At 43.8% G+C, this 18929-nt stretch overlaps 1 protein-coding gene across 1 annotated transcript in view; it reads right to left on the reverse strand.

Annotated features, from left to right (window-relative positions):
* Nucleotides 1-18929, reverse strand: part of LOC308389121 (MAM domain-containing glycosylphosphatidylinositol anchor protein 2-like) — a 139928-nt gene that overhangs the window by 62118 nt on the left and 58881 nt on the right. The window contains exons 5-6 of the mRNA XM_080870272.1: nucleotides 17490-17622; nucleotides 14864-15136 (exon numbers count right to left, since the gene is read on the reverse strand). Coding sequence (XP_080726398.1) covers nucleotides 14864-15136; nucleotides 17490-17622 — 406 coding nt within the window. The remainder of the gene's footprint in view (nucleotides 1-14863; nucleotides 15137-17489; nucleotides 17623-18929) is intronic.

Genomic DNA, 18929 nt, shown 5'->3' on the forward strand with positions numbered 1-18929 from the left:
TGTGGCCGATAAATACAACCATATAATATGATACGACCGAGACACAAACGGTGGTATTTTGTAAATATAATAATAAACCCGAATTCACTGTGTAATTGTGTAACTTTATTAGCAGCCTCCTCCTCTCTGCCCCTTTATGCTCTCTGGTCGCTATGGTAACGTGTAAATCTTTACAATTCTTTCATAACACACGGGAAAGACCCAGGGAAACCGAGTTAACGATAAAAACCCTGAAAACCATAAATTTCACATTCGAGCCTCAACTCTTGCGGCCTGGTACCAAACGACTCACGGCCCAGTACCGGTCTGTGGCCCGGGGTTGGGGACTAACATGCTAGCAGTGCACAAGCGTTGTTTTTTTTTGTTTTTGTTTTTTTCCCCTTTTCATACCGCGCCCCCCCTGCAATGGCTCTGCGCCCCCCCTAGGGGGCGGGCCCCACACTTTGGGAAGGTCTGCCTTAACACAAGCAAATGTTTAATAATCAGAGTTTATTGTATTCACCAGTTCCCTAAAGAAAGTTTCCCATTGAATGTCCCCATTTAGGTTAAAGCGGAGTGTATTTGTGTAGAAACGCCGCCAACAATAATGAGTCAGGTGTAACAATGACTATAGTTTTTAAACACAGGCATGCTTTTGTACTTAGGATAAATCCACCCTTGAGATCAGTGACAAAACCTTTAATGATCAGTGTACTCTGGTACTACATCAATATGTCTAAGATTAAGAAATATGGCACATATATCAATCAAAATCAGGACTAAGGTGAGAAATCTATCCTTTACCATTCATGTTAAATCGACTCGTAACATCAGTGGAAATTAAAATTAAGAAATCCAATCTAAAATCGTACAGCTTGCCTTATCACGCACAGATCTTTAATACTGTACTTATTGGTGCCCGGAGGTAAAGGATACTTTGATTGGTCCTAATGTAGGTAAAGCAGTGTGTTTATTAATGATTAAATGAAATCTGTTACGATAGTTTTGGCTCAGAGGTTGGATCGTTTCTGCAAATGAAATGAACCCTTACTAATTATGTTCAAATTATGTGTGGTAACAATTCATAGTTGAAGTTAGAAATTTCCTTTTAGATTTAAATAGAATATAAAAACCAGGTTAACTTTCTAATGTTTGCCTATTTAACTTTATTTAGTCATGACTAACCAAGCTGCGGCTGCATCATGAGAAACGCCTGAAACGTCACAAAAATTTGATCTGCAAAATTCGGATTCCTCAATGAGAGCGAGTGTCTTCCTTCAGGTATGGAGGCAAGAAAAACACGATGCAATAAGAAAACAGACCAAGATGAAGACGGGGGACCAGGGACTTCCTCCCAGTGAACATATTTGGAAGCAAAGTTCTTGCCTTACTGCTGGTAACAAACACTCAATAGTACAGATGTTTTGTTGCTGTTGTTTTTTTCTTGTTGTAAGTTTCTCTGCATGAATGATGTGCATGTAAACTCCCAAAACAACTCAGTAGCAATAAATGCAGTAGAACATTTAAAATGGCCAAGAACTTGGACATAGTTTTGATTTCTTCAAGACAAATAGAGACTTTAATTTTAAGTTCTTTCAAATCCCTTGGATGTTGTCAAATTAATATGCTTAATTGCAAAATGATTATTGTTAGATTGGGTAGTTAAATCGTAACCTTACATTGTACTTTGAAGGACTTGCCTTTAAGGGAAGTCGCAGCCCCAAAACTGACTGCCTGGTTTAGATACATGTAACCAATCAAAATGAGGATTAAGACAAAGAAACCCATCCCCCAAATCACTACAAATACCTTAACATATGCTGACTGTGTGTGTGTATAAATAGCTGCAGTGTGTGAGGCGAGCAGCTGATTGTCCTTGTTCATTAAGATTAAAGCAAGAACGCCTCAGAACAAAACGCTGCGTGTGTGTTTTACTGCGTCAGTAAAAGGTCTGTTGCATAACTAGAGGTGGATGCAGTCGTGCACACACACACGCACACATAGCTCCGTCTCTGTCAGAACACAGTCGTATGTGTGATGTTAGTGCTGTACTGTAGCAGCTTAAAGAGAACAACATGCTCGAGATGAAACGAGTCCTTTGCGCACACATACATGTGCTGTCAGCGCTGCGTCGGCTCTACCGTGAAACCACTGCCGACTGATTAGCTGCTCATAAATGTCACCTGTCATGTGGTGAGATCAATGAGGGAGCAAATACACAGTAACGTCAGGTTTATGTGTGGAGGCAGGAAAAATGGTGACACGTGTGAATGACTCTGACATTCACAGCTCGTTATACTACGCTGCTGTTCTGACAGCCTGCAGCTTCATCTGTGGACACTGGCTGCTTTTTCACTGTTTCTCCTTTGTTTAATGAAGCCACTTAATATTGACCCATGACTCATTCATAAAACAACTAAGAGTTGAACCAGTGTTGTGACTACATATAACAGACAACTTAGCAAAGAACCAGCTGGAAACAAAAACACATTTGTTCCCATTTCTTTATTAAGATCTATGAAAAGTGCCAAATCTAACACAGGTGGTGGGAATAAAGCTGTTTGCACGTACGAGGTAATTCCCACACGGTTATTAGCCTGGGTATCACCACGTGCAGCGTGTCCTTAAAGGGAACCCGGCTGTTAACACATGTTTGAGCTGAAATATGCTCTGTGCTTTCAATAACATATATGTGGTATTAAAATACACCAGATGTTTTCCTTTTAAGCACATTTTATATAAAACGATTCACCAGTAGGCCGCCATTGTTATTTACTTCTCAATGCACTCTGGGTAGTGACGTCAAACGGTTGCACTGCATCCAGTTCACAGTTAGCGGCGCACTGGAAATGGCTCCTGTTCAACCTTTCCAGTTTGAACCAGAACAATCCGAGAGAGAGGATGAAAATAGCCGACCAGCACTTAGTTTAGATGAAGATGAAAACAATTAAAACCATTTGACCCTAGAACAGAAGAAGCTTCTCAGAGGTGAAACGTCTTCACAAACGCTCTTCTTTCCGAGCTCTCAGGATGCCTCTGACATCTTCTGGGGAGCTTGCAGGAGTGCTCACAGACATATCAAGGTTCAAGGTTCAAGGTTCTTTATTTGTCACATGCATAGTTACACAAGTATAACACACAGTGAAATGTAGCCTGACACGCTCCTCGACATGTGCAAAAATTGGGGGGGGGGGGGGGGGGGGTGTAGAGGAAGAACATTATATATATATATACATACATATAGTATATACACTGGGTGAATGTGCAGTAGTAGCAGCAAGCAGGTGAATTCTGTACATTAATATGAATAGATATCTGACTATTTTACAGGATAGACAATATAAACATATTTAAAATTAAAGGAATTGAAATGTACATTGTGCCTTGGTTTAGTGTCTGGAAGAGTCCTGTCTCAGTCAATTATAGATGATGTGAGAGGGCGGGTGTGTGTGTTTAGGGCACGGATGGCTTGGGGATAGGAGCTCCTCTTGAGTCTCTCTGTCCTTGCCCGGAAGATGCAGAACCTTCTACCAGATTGCAGAAGTTGGAACAGTTTGTTGCCAGGATGGGACGGGTCCTTCAGTATCTGCGCTGCTCTAGTCCGGCATCTCCTGGTGTAGGTGTCCTGAAGCGGGGGGAGAGCAATCCTGCAGCAGCGTTCTGCTGTACGGATCACTCTCTGGAGAGCTTTTTGGTCCTTCACACAGCTGTTCCCGAACCACGATGTCATGTTCTGTGTGAGGATGCTCTCCACAGCGCCTGTATAGAAAATCCTGAGGATCTTTGGAGAGACCCTGAACTTCCTCAGTTGTCGTAGGTGATACAGGCGCTGCCTAGCCTTTTTGGTCTGGACCTGAATGTGGGCAGCCCATGTCAGGTCTGAGGAGATGTGGACACCAAGATACTTGAAGGACTGCACCCTCTCCACTGGAGCTCCATTGATGATAATGGGCTTGTAGTCTCTGTGCTGACCCCTTCTGAAGTCCACCACCAGCTCCTTGGTCTTGCTGACGTTCAGCTGGAGGTGGTTGTCCTGGCACCACGATGCCAGATTCTTCACTTCATCCATGTAGGCCGCCTCATCGTTGTTGGAGATGGCACCCAACACCACTGTGTCGTCAGCAAACTTCACAATGGTGTTGGAGCCATGGGTGGCCACACAGTCTGAAGTGTAGAGGGAGTAGAGCAGTGGCGAGAGGACACATCCCTGAGGTGCTCCTGTGTTGATGGTGATGCTGTTGGAGAAGCACCTGCCCACCCTCACCACCTGAGTTCTGCCAGTGAGGAAGTCCAACACCCATATTCAATCTGTCCTTGGCCCACGCTGTGGTACTGGCCTGCTTCAAATCCACCTCCATCGTCCCGATACCCAAAAACTCCAACCCATCTTGCCTCAATGATTACCGCCCAGTAGCACTCACCCCCATCATCACTAAGTGCTTAGAGCAGCTGGTCCTAGCACACTTCAAATCCTGTCTCCCCCCCACCCTGGACCCCCACCAATTCGCATACCGCCAGAACAGGAGCACAGAGGATGCAGTCTCCATCGCACTGCACTCTGTCCTCTCACACCTGGACAACAACAACACCTACGCCAGAATGCTGTTTATAGACTTCAGTTCAGCATTCAATACAATCCACCCCTCACAACTCATCAGGAAACTGACAGACCTGGGCATCAGCTCCCTCATCTGCAATGGTTACTGGACCAACCGCCCCCAACATGTCCGGCTGGATAACCGCTGCTCATCTACCATCACAATGAACACCGGTGTACCACAAGGCTGTGTGATGAGCCCTTTCCTCTACTCCCTCTTCACCCACGACTGCAGACCTGCTGATGGTTCCAACACCATCATTAAGTTTGCAGATGACACCACGGTGATTGGCCTCCTCAGTGACAACGATGAGGCCGCCTACAGGGAGGAGGTGGATCGTCTGGCTGAGTGGTGCGACAGAAACAACCTGCTGCTTAACACCGAGAAGACCAAGGAGCTCATCGTGGACTACAGGAGGAATGCTGACCCACATCCACCCATCCACATTAAGGGGACGGCTGTGGAGCGTGTGAACAGCTTCAAGTTCCTGGGAGTCCACATCTCCGAGGATCTCACCTGGACGACCAACTGCTCCAAGCTGGTCAAGAAGGCTCACCAGCGCCTCTTCTTCTTGAGGACTCTGAGGAAGAACCACCTGTCCTCAGACATCCTGGTGAACTTCTATCGCTGCACCATCGAGAGCATCCTGACCAACTGTATAACAGTCTGGTACGGGAACTGCTCTGCCTCGGACCGGAAGGCGTTGCAGAGGGTCGTGAAAACTGCCCAGCGCATCGCCGGAGCACCACTTCCTGCCATGAAAGACATCTACAGGAAGCGGTGTCTGAAAAGGGCTGGGAAAATCATCAGAGACCCCAGTCACCCATCACATGGACTCTTCAACCTCCTGCCCTCTGGGAGGCGCCACAGGAGCCTCCGGACTAAGACCACCAGGTACCGGAACAGCTTCTTCCCCACAGCTGTCAGACTCCTGAACTCTGCCTCCTGACATCTGACCCACGTTAAACTCATGGACTGAACATACACACACACACAATGGACAACTGTACCCTCAAACACAATAATAACATGGACTGAACTGTAGAAATTATCCACACCCTCACTTATCTTAACTGCACTACTGTATAGCTCTGTGTAAATAATCTGGATGGATGCAAACTGCATTTCGTTGCCCTGTACCTGTGCATGTGCAATGACAATAAAGTTGAATTCTATTCTATTCTATTCTATCTTCTTAAAACCAACTCAAACCAAAGTGCTATTTGCTGGATTCACATCAGCAAAGAAACAGTTACAAAGCACTGGTTTACGCCTGACACCTGTATGAAGTCATTCTGGATACAAAGCCTTCTCAGATTGGATAAAGCTCGACCTGACGCTGCACAAGCTTGGGAAATCTTCTCATCCACCATCATCTGCTGGATGAGGCAATAACTGATTGTAACTCTGTGTACTGAGTATCACTTGTAGCAGAGTGGCTGCACTTGTTCTCCCCAGAGGGACACTCGTGAGAGGTTGAGTGGATAACTCCTGAGTCACCAGTGGAAACTTGTAAAGAGGAAGAGACATCCTTTGAATCCTGCTCACAGCTTGTTAGCAGAAAAGACTGCATGTGAAGTGGAGGTGCAAACGATACAGTAGCCAGTGAACAATCAGCACATTTTATGCAGCTAAAGATGGAAAGGACCGTGTATTACTGTTGTGGCCATTTTTGTTGAATGTTTATAAAATGCAATTTGTATTCATTTTTGTTTTTTCTTTGAAGGTGTAAGAATATTCTGACCTGGTTTTGTTATGTAAATTTGTAATTAATTTTATTGGAGAAGCTTTTGGAAAGTGATTGGTTTATTAGCTTATGGACCCTCCCATTAATCAAGAGATTAAGAGCACCCTGGATGGGTGTGGTAAAGAGGTTTTTTGTTTTCTGTTTGCCAAATGTCAGATGGGAAGATGGGAGGGTTAGAAAAAGATTTTTTGACCACTTTTGAAGTTGTTAAAGCAAATTAAGTTAACTTTTGTTTAATTTTAAGTTTTAAGAAGTTATTTGGCTGATTTTTGTTTATAATTTTCCACGAAATAAACCACATATGATTTTTAAACAATGGAGTCAGAAGTGCGTTCTAAAACAAACCTCCCGTTGCCACCCACGGCCTTTTCTTGGACCTTTTTGGTGTTTGGAACGTAAAAGGCCGCGACATTTAAGTCAAAAAATCATTTTGACTCGCTTGGATGTCAACTTGGAAGATGGAAAAGCTTGCAAGATTGGACTTGGAAGACTGGATCTTCGCAGAATGGACTGAAAAAATAACGCAAAGTTCGTGAGTAAATGCGAAACTTTGTTTGGATCAACCGAGATGCTGAGCTGCAACATGAAACATTTGTATTAAACAATTATCTTTTGGACCTTGTGAAACAAATTTGCTGGTTAAAATGGAGGAACAAGAAAGAGAGCTTTTTAATTTAATTAAAAAACGCAGAGCGAAGCTTGGCGTTCTGACAAGAAAACGAAATGACATTAATGCTCTCTTTGATGCTGGAGAATCAAAAGCCTCCATAGATGAACACATGAGAACATTTAATGATTATTTGGGAGAGTTTATGGACTTACAGACTTCAGTTCAAAAATTGCTGAACGATGATGAAAAAGAAACGGATCACAGCGATTGGTATGAACCTAAGCTGATCAGTTTTAAAGACTTTCTGCATGAAATCGACACTTGGATAAATGCAGACCCTGATCCACAAAAGGATGAAGTTGCAGCCTCTAATGTTGAATCAAAGGTAGCATCTCATGACAGTGACATTGCGCCGCATGATAGTGTCTCACAAGTAGCGCAAGAAGCGAGCGACATGATTTCTGAACGAGTTGCTAAACCTGTCAGCAAGGGCTCTAGTAAAGCGCCCAGTAATGTTACTGCAGCCTTAAGTTTAAGGAGTAAAAGCTCGCGTGCGGCTTCAATGGCGCTGATGGAAGCTGAAGTGGAAAGAGCCGCTTTAAAAGCGGAGGTGGACGCACTGCAAGAAAAACATGCGCTCGAACTGGAAGAAGTTCAATTAAAAGCAAGAAAAGAAGCATTGGCTCTAAGAACTAAGTTGGTTAAGGCTGATGCAAAAAGGCAAATTCTCACCTCTGCTCAGGATCGGCAGAGCCTTGCATCCAGGGCTGAGGTTGAATCAGAAGGCGGGATTACAGCGCCTTCTGGAACATCTACTGAGTTCATACCTGCTGCTACAGCTCGAAAGGCTCCAAGAACAAAGAAAGCCCCTTTAGTTCATTCTCCTTTGCCAATGCCCCTAGAGACACATGCACCTGCTAAGGTCAAACCAGAAGGGGAAAGCCCAAGGCCAATCTCTTCACAGGTTGATGTTCACAGCAGTGCTCTAATAGAGATTATGACAAAGCAAAATGAAATTACTCAGATGCTTGTAAACCAACAGAGGTTGTCACTGCTTCCAGCTATAGACATTCCTGTTTTTGGTGGTGATCCTTTGCGTTTTAGATCCTTTCTTAAGGCTTTTGAACAAGGAATAGAGACTAAAACTGATAATATGCAGGATAGGCTTTATTATTTAGAACAGTTTACTACAGGACAGCCCAGAATTTTAGTGAGAAGTTGTATGCACATGAGTCCACAGACAGCTTATGTTGAGGCAAAAAGGCAGCTTGAGTGGAACTTTGGTAACAGAGCAAAGATAACGTCTGCATTTATAGACAAGGCTCTTAACTGGTCAGTTTTAAAGTCTGATGATGCTTCAGCATTACGAGCTTACACATTCTTTCTAAGAAGCTGCTTCAACACAATGGATGAAGCTGGGTTTCTTGATGAGCTGGAAAATTCAACCAATATGAGGATTCTTGTTTCAAAGTTGCCTTTTAGACTTCGTGATAAATGGCGACTAATAATCGTTGATATAACAGAAAAGTGCGATCGCAGAGCAGGATTTAAAGATCTTCTTGATTTTCTTGAAAAGCAAACAAAAGCTGCATTAGATCCTGTTTTTGGAGAAAGTCAAAACACAACAGAAAAGATGGCTTCAAAACCATCAAAGACACCGCTTAAAACTAAAAGCAGTAGCTTTGCTACTTCTGTAGCTGTAGTTTCAGAACAGATCAATGACAAACACAAACCGGAACGGACTCAGATAAGCCATGAAGATAAAGGGTTAGACCAAACTCGGTGCTTGTTTTGTGACCAAACTCATTTTTTGGACGTATGTGACTCATTCAAACTAAAAGCCAACAAAGAAAAGGTGACATTCCTTAAGAGTAAAGGTTTATGCTTTGGTTGCTTACAGAGAGGCCACATGAGTAAAGCTTGTCCACATCGTTTGACGTGCCACACCTGTAACAAAAATCACCCTACTGTTCTCCACATAGACTCAAATGAACGGCAGTGGCAAGCAGCTAAAGCTGAATGTAAAGAATCATCAGTCTCAAATGCTCTTGTTTCTTTGAACTTTGGTAGCCATACTGGGGCCGGGTCTAATGAATGTGCCTTGTCAGTTGTTCCAGTAAAAGTGAAGTTGGAAAATGGGACGAAGGTTGTGGAGACGTACGCCTTTCTTGATCCCGGCAGCTCTGCAACTTTTTGCACTGAGGCGTTGATGATGCAGTTAAATGCATCTGGAAAAAAAGTGGAAATCATGTTAAAGACTATGGGTCAGGAAAGGCCAGTAAGTAGCTATAAACTTTTTGGTATGGAAGTAGCTGCTTTGAAACAGAATGAGTATTTGAGGTTGCCTGATGTGTACACTCAAAAGTTTATTCCTGTCACTAAAGAAAATATCCATGAAGAAGAAAACTTAAGAAAATGGCCTTACTTGAAGGATGTTGAGTTGACACCGATAAATGCTGGCATTGGGCTGCTTATTGGTGTAAATTCTCCCAAAGCGCTGGAACCTTGGAGAATCATTAACAGTGAGGGTAATGGACCCTATGCTGTGCTAACTCGTCTCGGTTGGGTTGTCAATGGGCCACTCAATCAGGGTAGTGAAAAGGATGAGCATGATGCTAGTTTTGTCCAGGTAAACCGCATTTCTATAAGTAGTTTAGAGGAAATGCTGGTTAAGCAGTATAATCAAGATTTTGTGGAGAGCCAGTGTAATGAGCGTGCAGAAATGTCTGTAGAAGATAAACAGTTCATGAACATAATGTCAGAGTCAGCTGTACTTAAGGATGGCCATTATTACTTGAAATTACCCTTTCGTAAACCTGAAGTAAGAATGCCAAACAACAAGCAGGTGGCTCAGCAGAGGGCGCAATATCTGCTAAAACGGTTTCAGAAGGATCAGTTATTCTTTAAAGAATACAAAGAATTCATGCACAATGTTAGTATGGAGGGACATTCAGAAATCATACCACAAGAACAGTTGAAGAATGAGGAAGGAAAGGTGTGGTATATACCTCATCATGGGGTCTACCACCCCCGCAAGAAAACACTGCGTGTTGTGTATGATTGTGCTTCAACATTTTCTGGAACATCACTGAACAAAGAGCTATTACAAGGCCCAGATCTGACTAGCACTTTATTAGGTGTGCTGATACGCTTTCGGCAGGGTCCAATAGTGCTTATGACAGACATTAAAGGGATGTTTCATCAGGTCAGAGTAGCTGAGGAACACGTAAACTTTTTACGTTTTCTCTGGTGGCCCGATGTGACATCACAAAACAGCTGGTGGAACATAGAATGCTAGTCCACATTTTTGGTGCAGTATCCTCCCCCAGCTGTGCCACCTATGCACTACTAAAGACTGCTGATGACAACCAACATCTGTACCCAGAGGAGGTTATACATACAATCAGGCATAGTTTTTATGTAGATGACTGTCTTAAATCTACTCAGTCTGTTGAGCAGGCCATCTCACTTTATCAGCAGCTTACTGAAGTGTGTGCCAAGGGGGGATTTAAGCTCAATAAGTGGGTATGTAGTGATCGCTCTGTCCTCTGTCAGATCCCGGAGGAAAATAGAGCCACAGGTGTAAAGATGCTGGACCTTAGTCAGGATCAGCTACCCACAGAAAGAGCTCTCGGTGTGCAATGGGATATTGAACGTGATGTTTTCACATTCAGTATTGTGAACAAGAACAAACCACTTACAAGACGTGGTATTCTGTCCAATGTCAGCTCCATTTACGACCCTTTGGGTTTCTTAGCTCCAGTCATTCTGCCTGCAAAACAAATTCTGCAACATCTATGTAAACTGAGGTTTGGCTGGGATGAGACAATACCAGCAGAAATGGCACAAACTTGGCAAAAATGGGTTGAGGATTTAGTTCTTCTTAACAAGTTTAGTATTAGTAGATGTGTCACACCCAAAGGATTTGGGGAGATAGAAAGTGCACAGCTGCATCACTTTTGTGATGCCAGTGAAAGTGGGTATGGTGCTGTATCATATCTTAGGCTATCTAATAGCAAGCAGGAAGTGTGTGTTTCCTTTATTATTGGTAAAGCAAGGGTGGCGCCGTTAAAACAAGTCACCATCCCACGTCTTGAGCTGGCTGCTGCAGTTTTAGCTGTGCGCTTGGACAAAATGCTATCAGTTGAACTCAATCTTAATCTGAGTGAGTCAGTCTTTTGGTCTGACAGCACAACTGTGCTACAGTACATTGCAAACACAACCACACGGTTCAAAACGTATGTAGCTAATAGAGTTTCCACCATTCATGCTTTGACAAAAGTTGAGCAGTGGAGGTACATCAGTTCAAAGCTGAATCCAGCTGATGCAGCCTCTCGAGGAATGACAGTTGGCTGTTTCCTGAAATCTTCCACCTGGATCAATGGTCCAGAATTTCTCAGTAAACCTGTTGTTCACTGGCCTGTAGGCATGAATTGTGTATCTGTCCATTTGGAAGCTGACCCAGAAGTAAAAGTGTTGTGTGCAGCTGTGCTGAAAGAAGATGTGTGTCCCACTACTAAGCTGCTGTTGTACTTCTCCAGCTGGACAAAATTAAAAAGGTGTGTGGCATGGATCCTGAAAGTAAAAGAAAGACTTAAACTGCAAACAAGGAAAAGACAGAAGTTGCTGGGCACGCACTGTGGAAGTCAAATATGTGTTAAGCAAGATGATAAATGGAACACTCTGCTCAAAACTGAGGATTTGTCCAAGGCTGAGGAAGCTATAGTGAGCTTTGTGCAAAGAAAACATTTTGCTGATGAAATGACTGCCCTAAACTCTGGCACTGTAAGGAAGTCAAGTCATCTGTATAAGCTTGATCCTGTAGTTGCTAATGGTGTCTTGAGAGTGGGTGGAAGACTGAGTAAAGCGGATTTACCTGAGGAAACAAAACATCCTGCAATTTTGCCAAAAGAAAGTCATGTTTCAAAGCTTATTCTTCAGCATATTCACAAAAAGATTGGTCACAGAGGAAGAAATCACATGCTTTCAACCCTTCGCCGTCAATACTGGATCCCTCATGCTAATTCAGCAGCTAGAAAAATAATCAGAGATTGCATAGTGTGTCAAAGACAACGGCAAAAGCCAGGAACGACAGAAATGGAACAAGATTCGTAGGAACTTTTGCATTGGTGATGTTGTGCTTGTTGTTGATGGAGCTGCACCAAGAAATTCTTGGCCCATTGGCCGCATCACTGAAACCATGGCCGATGCACACGGAGTAGTTCGCCGTGTTAGAGTTAAGACACGAACAAATGAGCTGGAGAGGCCAATCAACAAAATATGTCTCCTGGTGGAGGCCATCTAGAGGAAACAATGAATGTTTACCTCCAACTGAGCCAAGTTCTGGAACCTCTGGCTCTACATTTACACTGACACTCACTTTGCTCTACACTCCATTAAGCAACATACACCTTTTTTGAATACACACAAAGCAAACACATGAACAACAGAGACTTGAAATCATAGAACATTGACCTTTCCTTTTGTTTGGTTTTTAAGAAGACTTATACGGATGGACTACTGAAGAAAATTATTGGTATTGCATTTTGTGATTGCCACTTAGACAGATATAATTCATGTTACACAGGAATTAGGGGCCGGAATGTTGTGGCCATTTTTGTTGAATGTTTATAAAATGCAATTTGTATTCATTTTTGTTTTTTCTTTGAAGGTGTAAGAATATTCTGACCTGGTTTTGTTATGTAAATTTGTAATTAATTTTATTGGAGAAGCTTTTGGAAAGTGATTGGTTTATTAGCTTATGGACCCTCCCATTAATCAAGAGATTAAGAGCACCCTGGATGGGTGTGGTAAAGAGGTTTTTCGTTTTCTGTTTGCCAAATGTCAGATGGGAAGATGGGAGGGTTAGAAAATGATTTTTTGACCACTTTTGAAGTTGTTAAAGCAAATTAAGTTAACTTTCGTTTAATTTTAAGTTTTAAGAAGTTATTTGGCTGATTTTTGTTTATAGTTTTCCACGAAATAAACCACATATGATTTTTAAACAATGGAGTCAGAAGTGCGTTCTAAAACAAACCTCCCGTTGCCACCCACGGCCTTTTCTTGGACCTTTTTGGTGTTTGGAACGTAAAAGGCCGCGACAATTACAGTTCAGCACGTTTACAGGTGAAGTTTAGTCTTTTAGCCTCAGCATGATGCTGTTGCCGCTACAGCTGCTGCCAGGTGACACTTGCTGAGGGGGGTTTGGTCAAATTTCACCCAGGGTGACACAGCTAACGTTAGCAAGCGCTACCCCTGCTAGCTACTTATTCTGTGCGGCTGAGACATAATATTAGCGATGCACAGTCAACTACCAGGAATTCACAGTTATTAACAAGGAAGCTATCACACCTGATGATGTGATCCACTCACAGGGAACTGGTACTGCATCATTGTACTGTCTCAGCAGCTGTACGTAGCACACAGCCATACAAACTCAGTCAAACACAGTGAAAAGGATCACAGGTCAAAAGGAGCCGCTCACTGTGGGATCATGGCTCATGGGATGAGTAGTTCTTTCTAATTAAAACTAATTATGCACACAATCCACTGATGCAGCAGTGCTTTTTTCATTTATGTCCAGATCAAATGTTTATGGTCATGATGCACCTCCTCTTGCTGCTTGGCCTGGCTCACTCTTCCACACTGAGTCTATGAGGATTTCCTGAAACGGAGAAAATAACTTCAGGAACTGAAGCCCTTAAAAAAGCGGACGTCCACTGTGATGCGGTATAGAGAGGGAGATGTCAGCTGCAGCACTGACGAGCAGTGAGTGTGTCTGCCGATGAGTGTGGCGCACAATCACCATCACGGTGCCAATGACAACACCTGACACGTTTCACTGCTTTTCTCTTGAACTGAATATTTGGGTGTTTTTCGTGACGGTAGTCATGTTCACGGAGGGAGGAACAGCGCACACATACACCCACTGAGATGACTCATGAAGCTGAATAAACGCCACTGGACAGAGGGAGGAAATGCACAAGAGAAAACATACTGTTCTCAAAGGAGCACGTCAGTGTTCCACAAACACAAAGTTGTGTCTTTTGACAAGACCTTGTTTCTCCGGCATCTTTCTATATTTAACTAAATCAAACCAGCAAACACAGAACAAAACAAGTGCCACAGCAAAACACAGAAGAAGCCACTCCTCTCAAACCAGCAAATTTCAAATCAAAGGTCCTCTTTGTTTAAACCATGTAAGGAAAAGGTCCCTGCACAAACTGGGCTACTGCTCTGCTGGGTCAGGGAGTGCAGAGTTTGAACCCTCCTCTGGCATCAGCACCTGAACGTGTTCATGGGTTTCTAATGTACAGGTGGCTACAGGTACAGTCCCATGGCTCAGTGATGGTTCATGTTTGACTTTTCTTCAAAGGTAAAATGGGACGATCTCCGGCAGGATGCGTCATCCAAACTTTGAAACGTGCTGATGAAGTTGAGAACAATTCGTCACGACACTGCAGGACAGGACGACACACAGCGAGGAGGAGCTGAAACACTCAGAGTCTCTCTGCACAGATAAATGCTGCTCTGCTGATGTGTCGGGCCGACTCTGCAGCAGCCCGTGCAATCTAAACATGGCAGCGCTGTTCTTTTACTGTCAGAGGCACACAGACTTCAGACATCAGAGCTGAAACCAGTTCCCAGTGAGACCAGTGTGCTCACATGAGACTGTGATAGAAATAAATCCCAGTCAACCCAGTCCACGCCACTTTGGACCAGTCACTTAGGCTCATTCTGTCACAGTGTGAGGGGAGGGCCATGTCAGCTGTTCACCAGCCAGCTCTTTATGCATGAACAGAAATCTGACTGTTGCAGGTCATTGCTTTAAATTCGGGTGTGACAAAGAGAGCTGCGGATGTTTCCACAGACAGACAAAGACTCGTTTTTCAAGATGTTTCGAGGATCAAACGTTCAGGCTCTACCTACCTCTGACCAGGATGGTGGTGGTTTTTTTGGCGGGATTCCCAACGTTGTTGGACCCCACACAGCTGTAGACACCACCGTCGTCAATAGCAACAGCAGGAACGGTCAGCGTGCCCCCTTTGACCACGCTCCGTCTGGGGAGCTGCTGCCCATCGGGTCTCATCCATTTTAAACTGGGATGAGGGTCTCCGCCCGATGCCACACAGACCAAAGTGATCGTCTCGCCGGCGTTCACCACCAGGGGGTCGTCCAGGAGGAGCTTGACAGATGGAGGAGCTGCAGGAGGAGATGGAAGGGTTGGAAATGAGGAGGAAGTCAAAGTCAGCAAGAAACCTTCCACAAAGTCAAAACGTTTCAATCGAGTTACAAATGTGAAGAATCCCAAAAACTACATGATTTTCAATCAGGTCACAATTTCCTAACATGTCAACAAAGGAAGCAACTATTTTACTTCAGAATTCAAACAATTATTTTACTCCTGGTCCAGCTGCTGAAACACAGCAGAAAAGCTTTTATTGTAAAAGAAAGGCAGCATCTGTCAGGGCTCTGTGTGCGGGCAGGAAACAAAACACACTTTACTAAGACACAGACTAGACAGAGACAGACTAGACGCTGACCAAAGTCTACTAAATAATAATCATAATCACAACAGTATCAGATCATAATATAAAAAAAACACCAAGATAACAGAAACACCAAGTACCAGAGAAACATAAAGGAAAATCCATGATGCAAAAGTACCAAAACATAATGAACTCAAAATACTGGGTCCAACGGACCCAGAACCGTGACAGCAACTCCCTCCACCAGCTGCACAGCACAAGCTGCAGAAAAGCAGCTAAATGCAGAAATAATAACGAGGGAGGTAAAAATAGCTGAGTCGACCTCTGTTAAGCTGACATCATGTAAATCCCATCGAGCCATGGGGCGGTGGGATCTACTGTACCGGTCAAGAGCGGCAGCCTGAGCGAGCAGAGGAAAACCTTTCATGAAGAACGTGCATGTGACTGCACGCACACAGATTACAAGTACACAACTAGGTTTAAAAAGAGAAGAAGAGATCTGCGACGGCGCCTCACACAGCTGCATTTCTACCATCACGGCGTGCACGCACAGGCGCAGTCGCACACACTCACAACGAAACATGCAGAAAAGCAACGCCAGGCTGTAAAAATGTGAGTACTCTCATACGTCAAGCAGCAGATCGAGCCGCTACATCCAAGTGGCGCCCTCCAGGACAGAGACTACAGCTGACGGCGTGAGGCTGGCCCAAACGGCTCATTTCCTGGAGACACGTTTGAAGCTCAGTGCACAGCTAAACCAAAAGCTCCATTTTTATTAGTCTAAAAGGTTAATGGTACTGTCTGTGTTTAACTGCTGCAGAGTTCAGTGCACTTTTATTTACACAGCACCAGGTCACAACAACAAGAGCTTCACGTTGTAAGGTTCAACAGACACGACAAAGAAAACAGAGAACACCCAACAATCACATGACCCACTATGAGCAGCACTTTGGTGACAGTGGGAAGGAAAAACTCCCTTTGAACAGGAAGAAACCTCCAGCAGAACCAGGCTCAGGGAGGGGCGGGGCCATCTGCCACGACTCAGGGGACCAAGCATTAAAACTAACTTTATATAATGAAGTCTTTAACCCTTTAAAGCCGGTCAGAGCGGGCACGCTCCGTTTTGCGTAACTATTCTAAAATCTCGGTAGCACTGCAACCACGTGAGCTAGCGCAATCATTTGTTTTGCATATGAAACCGGTGGAGTTGTTCTTACATCTGATGCCATCAGCTTGTCCTCGGTCACAGTTTCCTTCCACATAAAAACTGCATAAAAAGCACTTGCAGCAACAAAAACATAATATTCCAGCAACACACTTTGCCGATCCGATCAGCTGTTTGTAACACTTCCTACGTCCATCAGCGCGAACTATCGCATGTCCGCCATGACCTGCCCGAAACCGGAAGTGACGTCATTTTGCGGAAATGTAGTTTTTTACCATCAGGGCCTCATGAGCCTATACTGGTGTTTTTAAAAGTTATGTTTGACTTCATGACTTCCTGTGTCGTTTCTGGGATGCTGAGGACTCATATTGCACTGCTGGAAATAGTTTATTTTGATGCACATGCTGCTTTTTTTTTTGCAAATTTGCAGTATAATATTTATTTTCGTTTTTCCAGCGGTGTATAAAAATTGGTGTATTTCAAAAATAAAACTATGAAGACACTTAAAATAAATTTCCTGTGGAAACTATTTTGTGCAACTTTTTTGCATTTACAGTTTTGAGGGATAAGCCTCTTAAATTTCTCTAACTAGAAATATATGTTAAAAAAGCAAAAACGATTTTACATTTTTTTGTAGTTTATTGCACTTTTTTGCAATTTATGTAATTACTATGCACTTAATGCAGACATATTGTTAAAATCTGGGCTCTAATGGTTGTATTGCTGTATAGCAACTTGAAATGCTCCCAAAAATGGCTCCACAGCCTGTAAAAATATACATGCTGTGGAGGACTTGGTTCTATGGTAGGTCTTAAAGGGTTAAAAACAACATGAATGTGCTACTGATAAAAGCACGGCTGATCTCTGTACTGTGGGTGAAGCTCTGTGGGTTTCTGTGTACCTGTCCTGTTGCTCAGAGTGAAGTGGGCACTCTTGTCTTCGATGCCACAGACGTTCCTGACGGAGGAGAAGCAGGTGTAGTCGGCGTAATCCTGCGGCCGCAGATTCTTCAGCTTCAGAATCTTTGTCTCTCCCTGAAACACAGACGCACATCACTGGACCTGTTTCAGCTCTTACAGGTGTGTGCCACGCGTCTAACACCTGCGGTCAGCGATCAGCTCCGAACACCGTGGGGTTTCCTCTCTGATTCTCTTTTCACTACCATCTTATGTTTGCTCTGATTCGTCTAATACTCAAACTAAACCTTTCAATAACAAATGAACAGTGAAATACACGCATGTCCTCCACAAACAGCACTGAGGTGATTAACGGGACATCTTGCTCATCCAGGGAACAACAGCTGCTGTTGTGTTTCTCTCACAGATGTGCACGCAGCAGTACAAATAATTGGAGATGTCTCTGTGCTCGTGACGTGTAACTATAATTACAGTAAACTGACAGACAGCAAATTCATCCTTCTTCCTCCTGCTTCTCGCGCTCCTCCTCCTCCCGTCTCCACCTCACTGCCAAATCTCTCTTATCTCCACTGGCAGCCTCCACGCTGCCTTCCGCCTCACGGACAGATGAGATGAGATTAGATGACATTTAAATGGGATGTTTGTGCAAAGATGGCAGCCAACTCTTTGGCTGTGGAGGAAGAGGAGGAGGAGATAAGCTTCTCATTACAGCCCATGAGAAGCGAGGGGGGAGGGGTTAACCGGTCGGTGAGCTCTGGGCTGAAGGCATTACAGTCGACAGCGTTCAAATCTGCCGTGAATGTTATCTCCGCTGCGGTATTACACGGCCCACTAACTAGCTGCCTGATTGGCTGGCTTCCCTTTGCTCCAAATTAAATCCAAACCTCGGCCAAAGGGAAAAAAGGCAAATCTGGACTCTCCATCTGCAGAGGTTTTAATCCTCAGGAGGACGAGGATGAGGCTTAAACTATGACTTTCCCAACTGTTAAACACAGAACATTTGGATTCAGAACTGGAATCACAAACTGGTTTATCTGCCAAGATTTTTGTTTTCATAGCAAGTTTTAAGGGTTTTTTCCATCAAGCCAATAAACACATATTTGTTCACCAGGCTGTAGAAATCAGCGGTGCTTTGCACGTCACTGCGAGGCTAAAAACATCCAACTTTCAGCTATTTTTGGCCACAGCCGAGGACTGAGTGAGAAAAAGGAAACCAGGCTGGAACTAAAAAGACTTTCACTGATGAAGCTCTGTGGAAGGGGAGCAAACACAAAATGAGGAAGAATAATTTGCTGGAGTCTGTGTCACAGTTAAATGACTGAATCTCTCTGTGGAGACGCATTTATAGCTCAGTTCACTTCCTTCTAAACACATTAGTTGCTGCAGATTATTAAGACAAAAAGAAAGTTTAGTAAAGTCTGCGT

The sequence above is a fragment of the Rhamphochromis sp. 'chilingali' genome, assembly GCF_963969265.1.
Source record: "Rhamphochromis sp. 'chilingali' genome assembly, chromosome: 21".
Classification (NCBI taxonomy): domain Eukaryota; kingdom Metazoa; phylum Chordata; class Actinopteri; order Cichliformes; family Cichlidae; genus Rhamphochromis; species Rhamphochromis sp. 'chilingali'.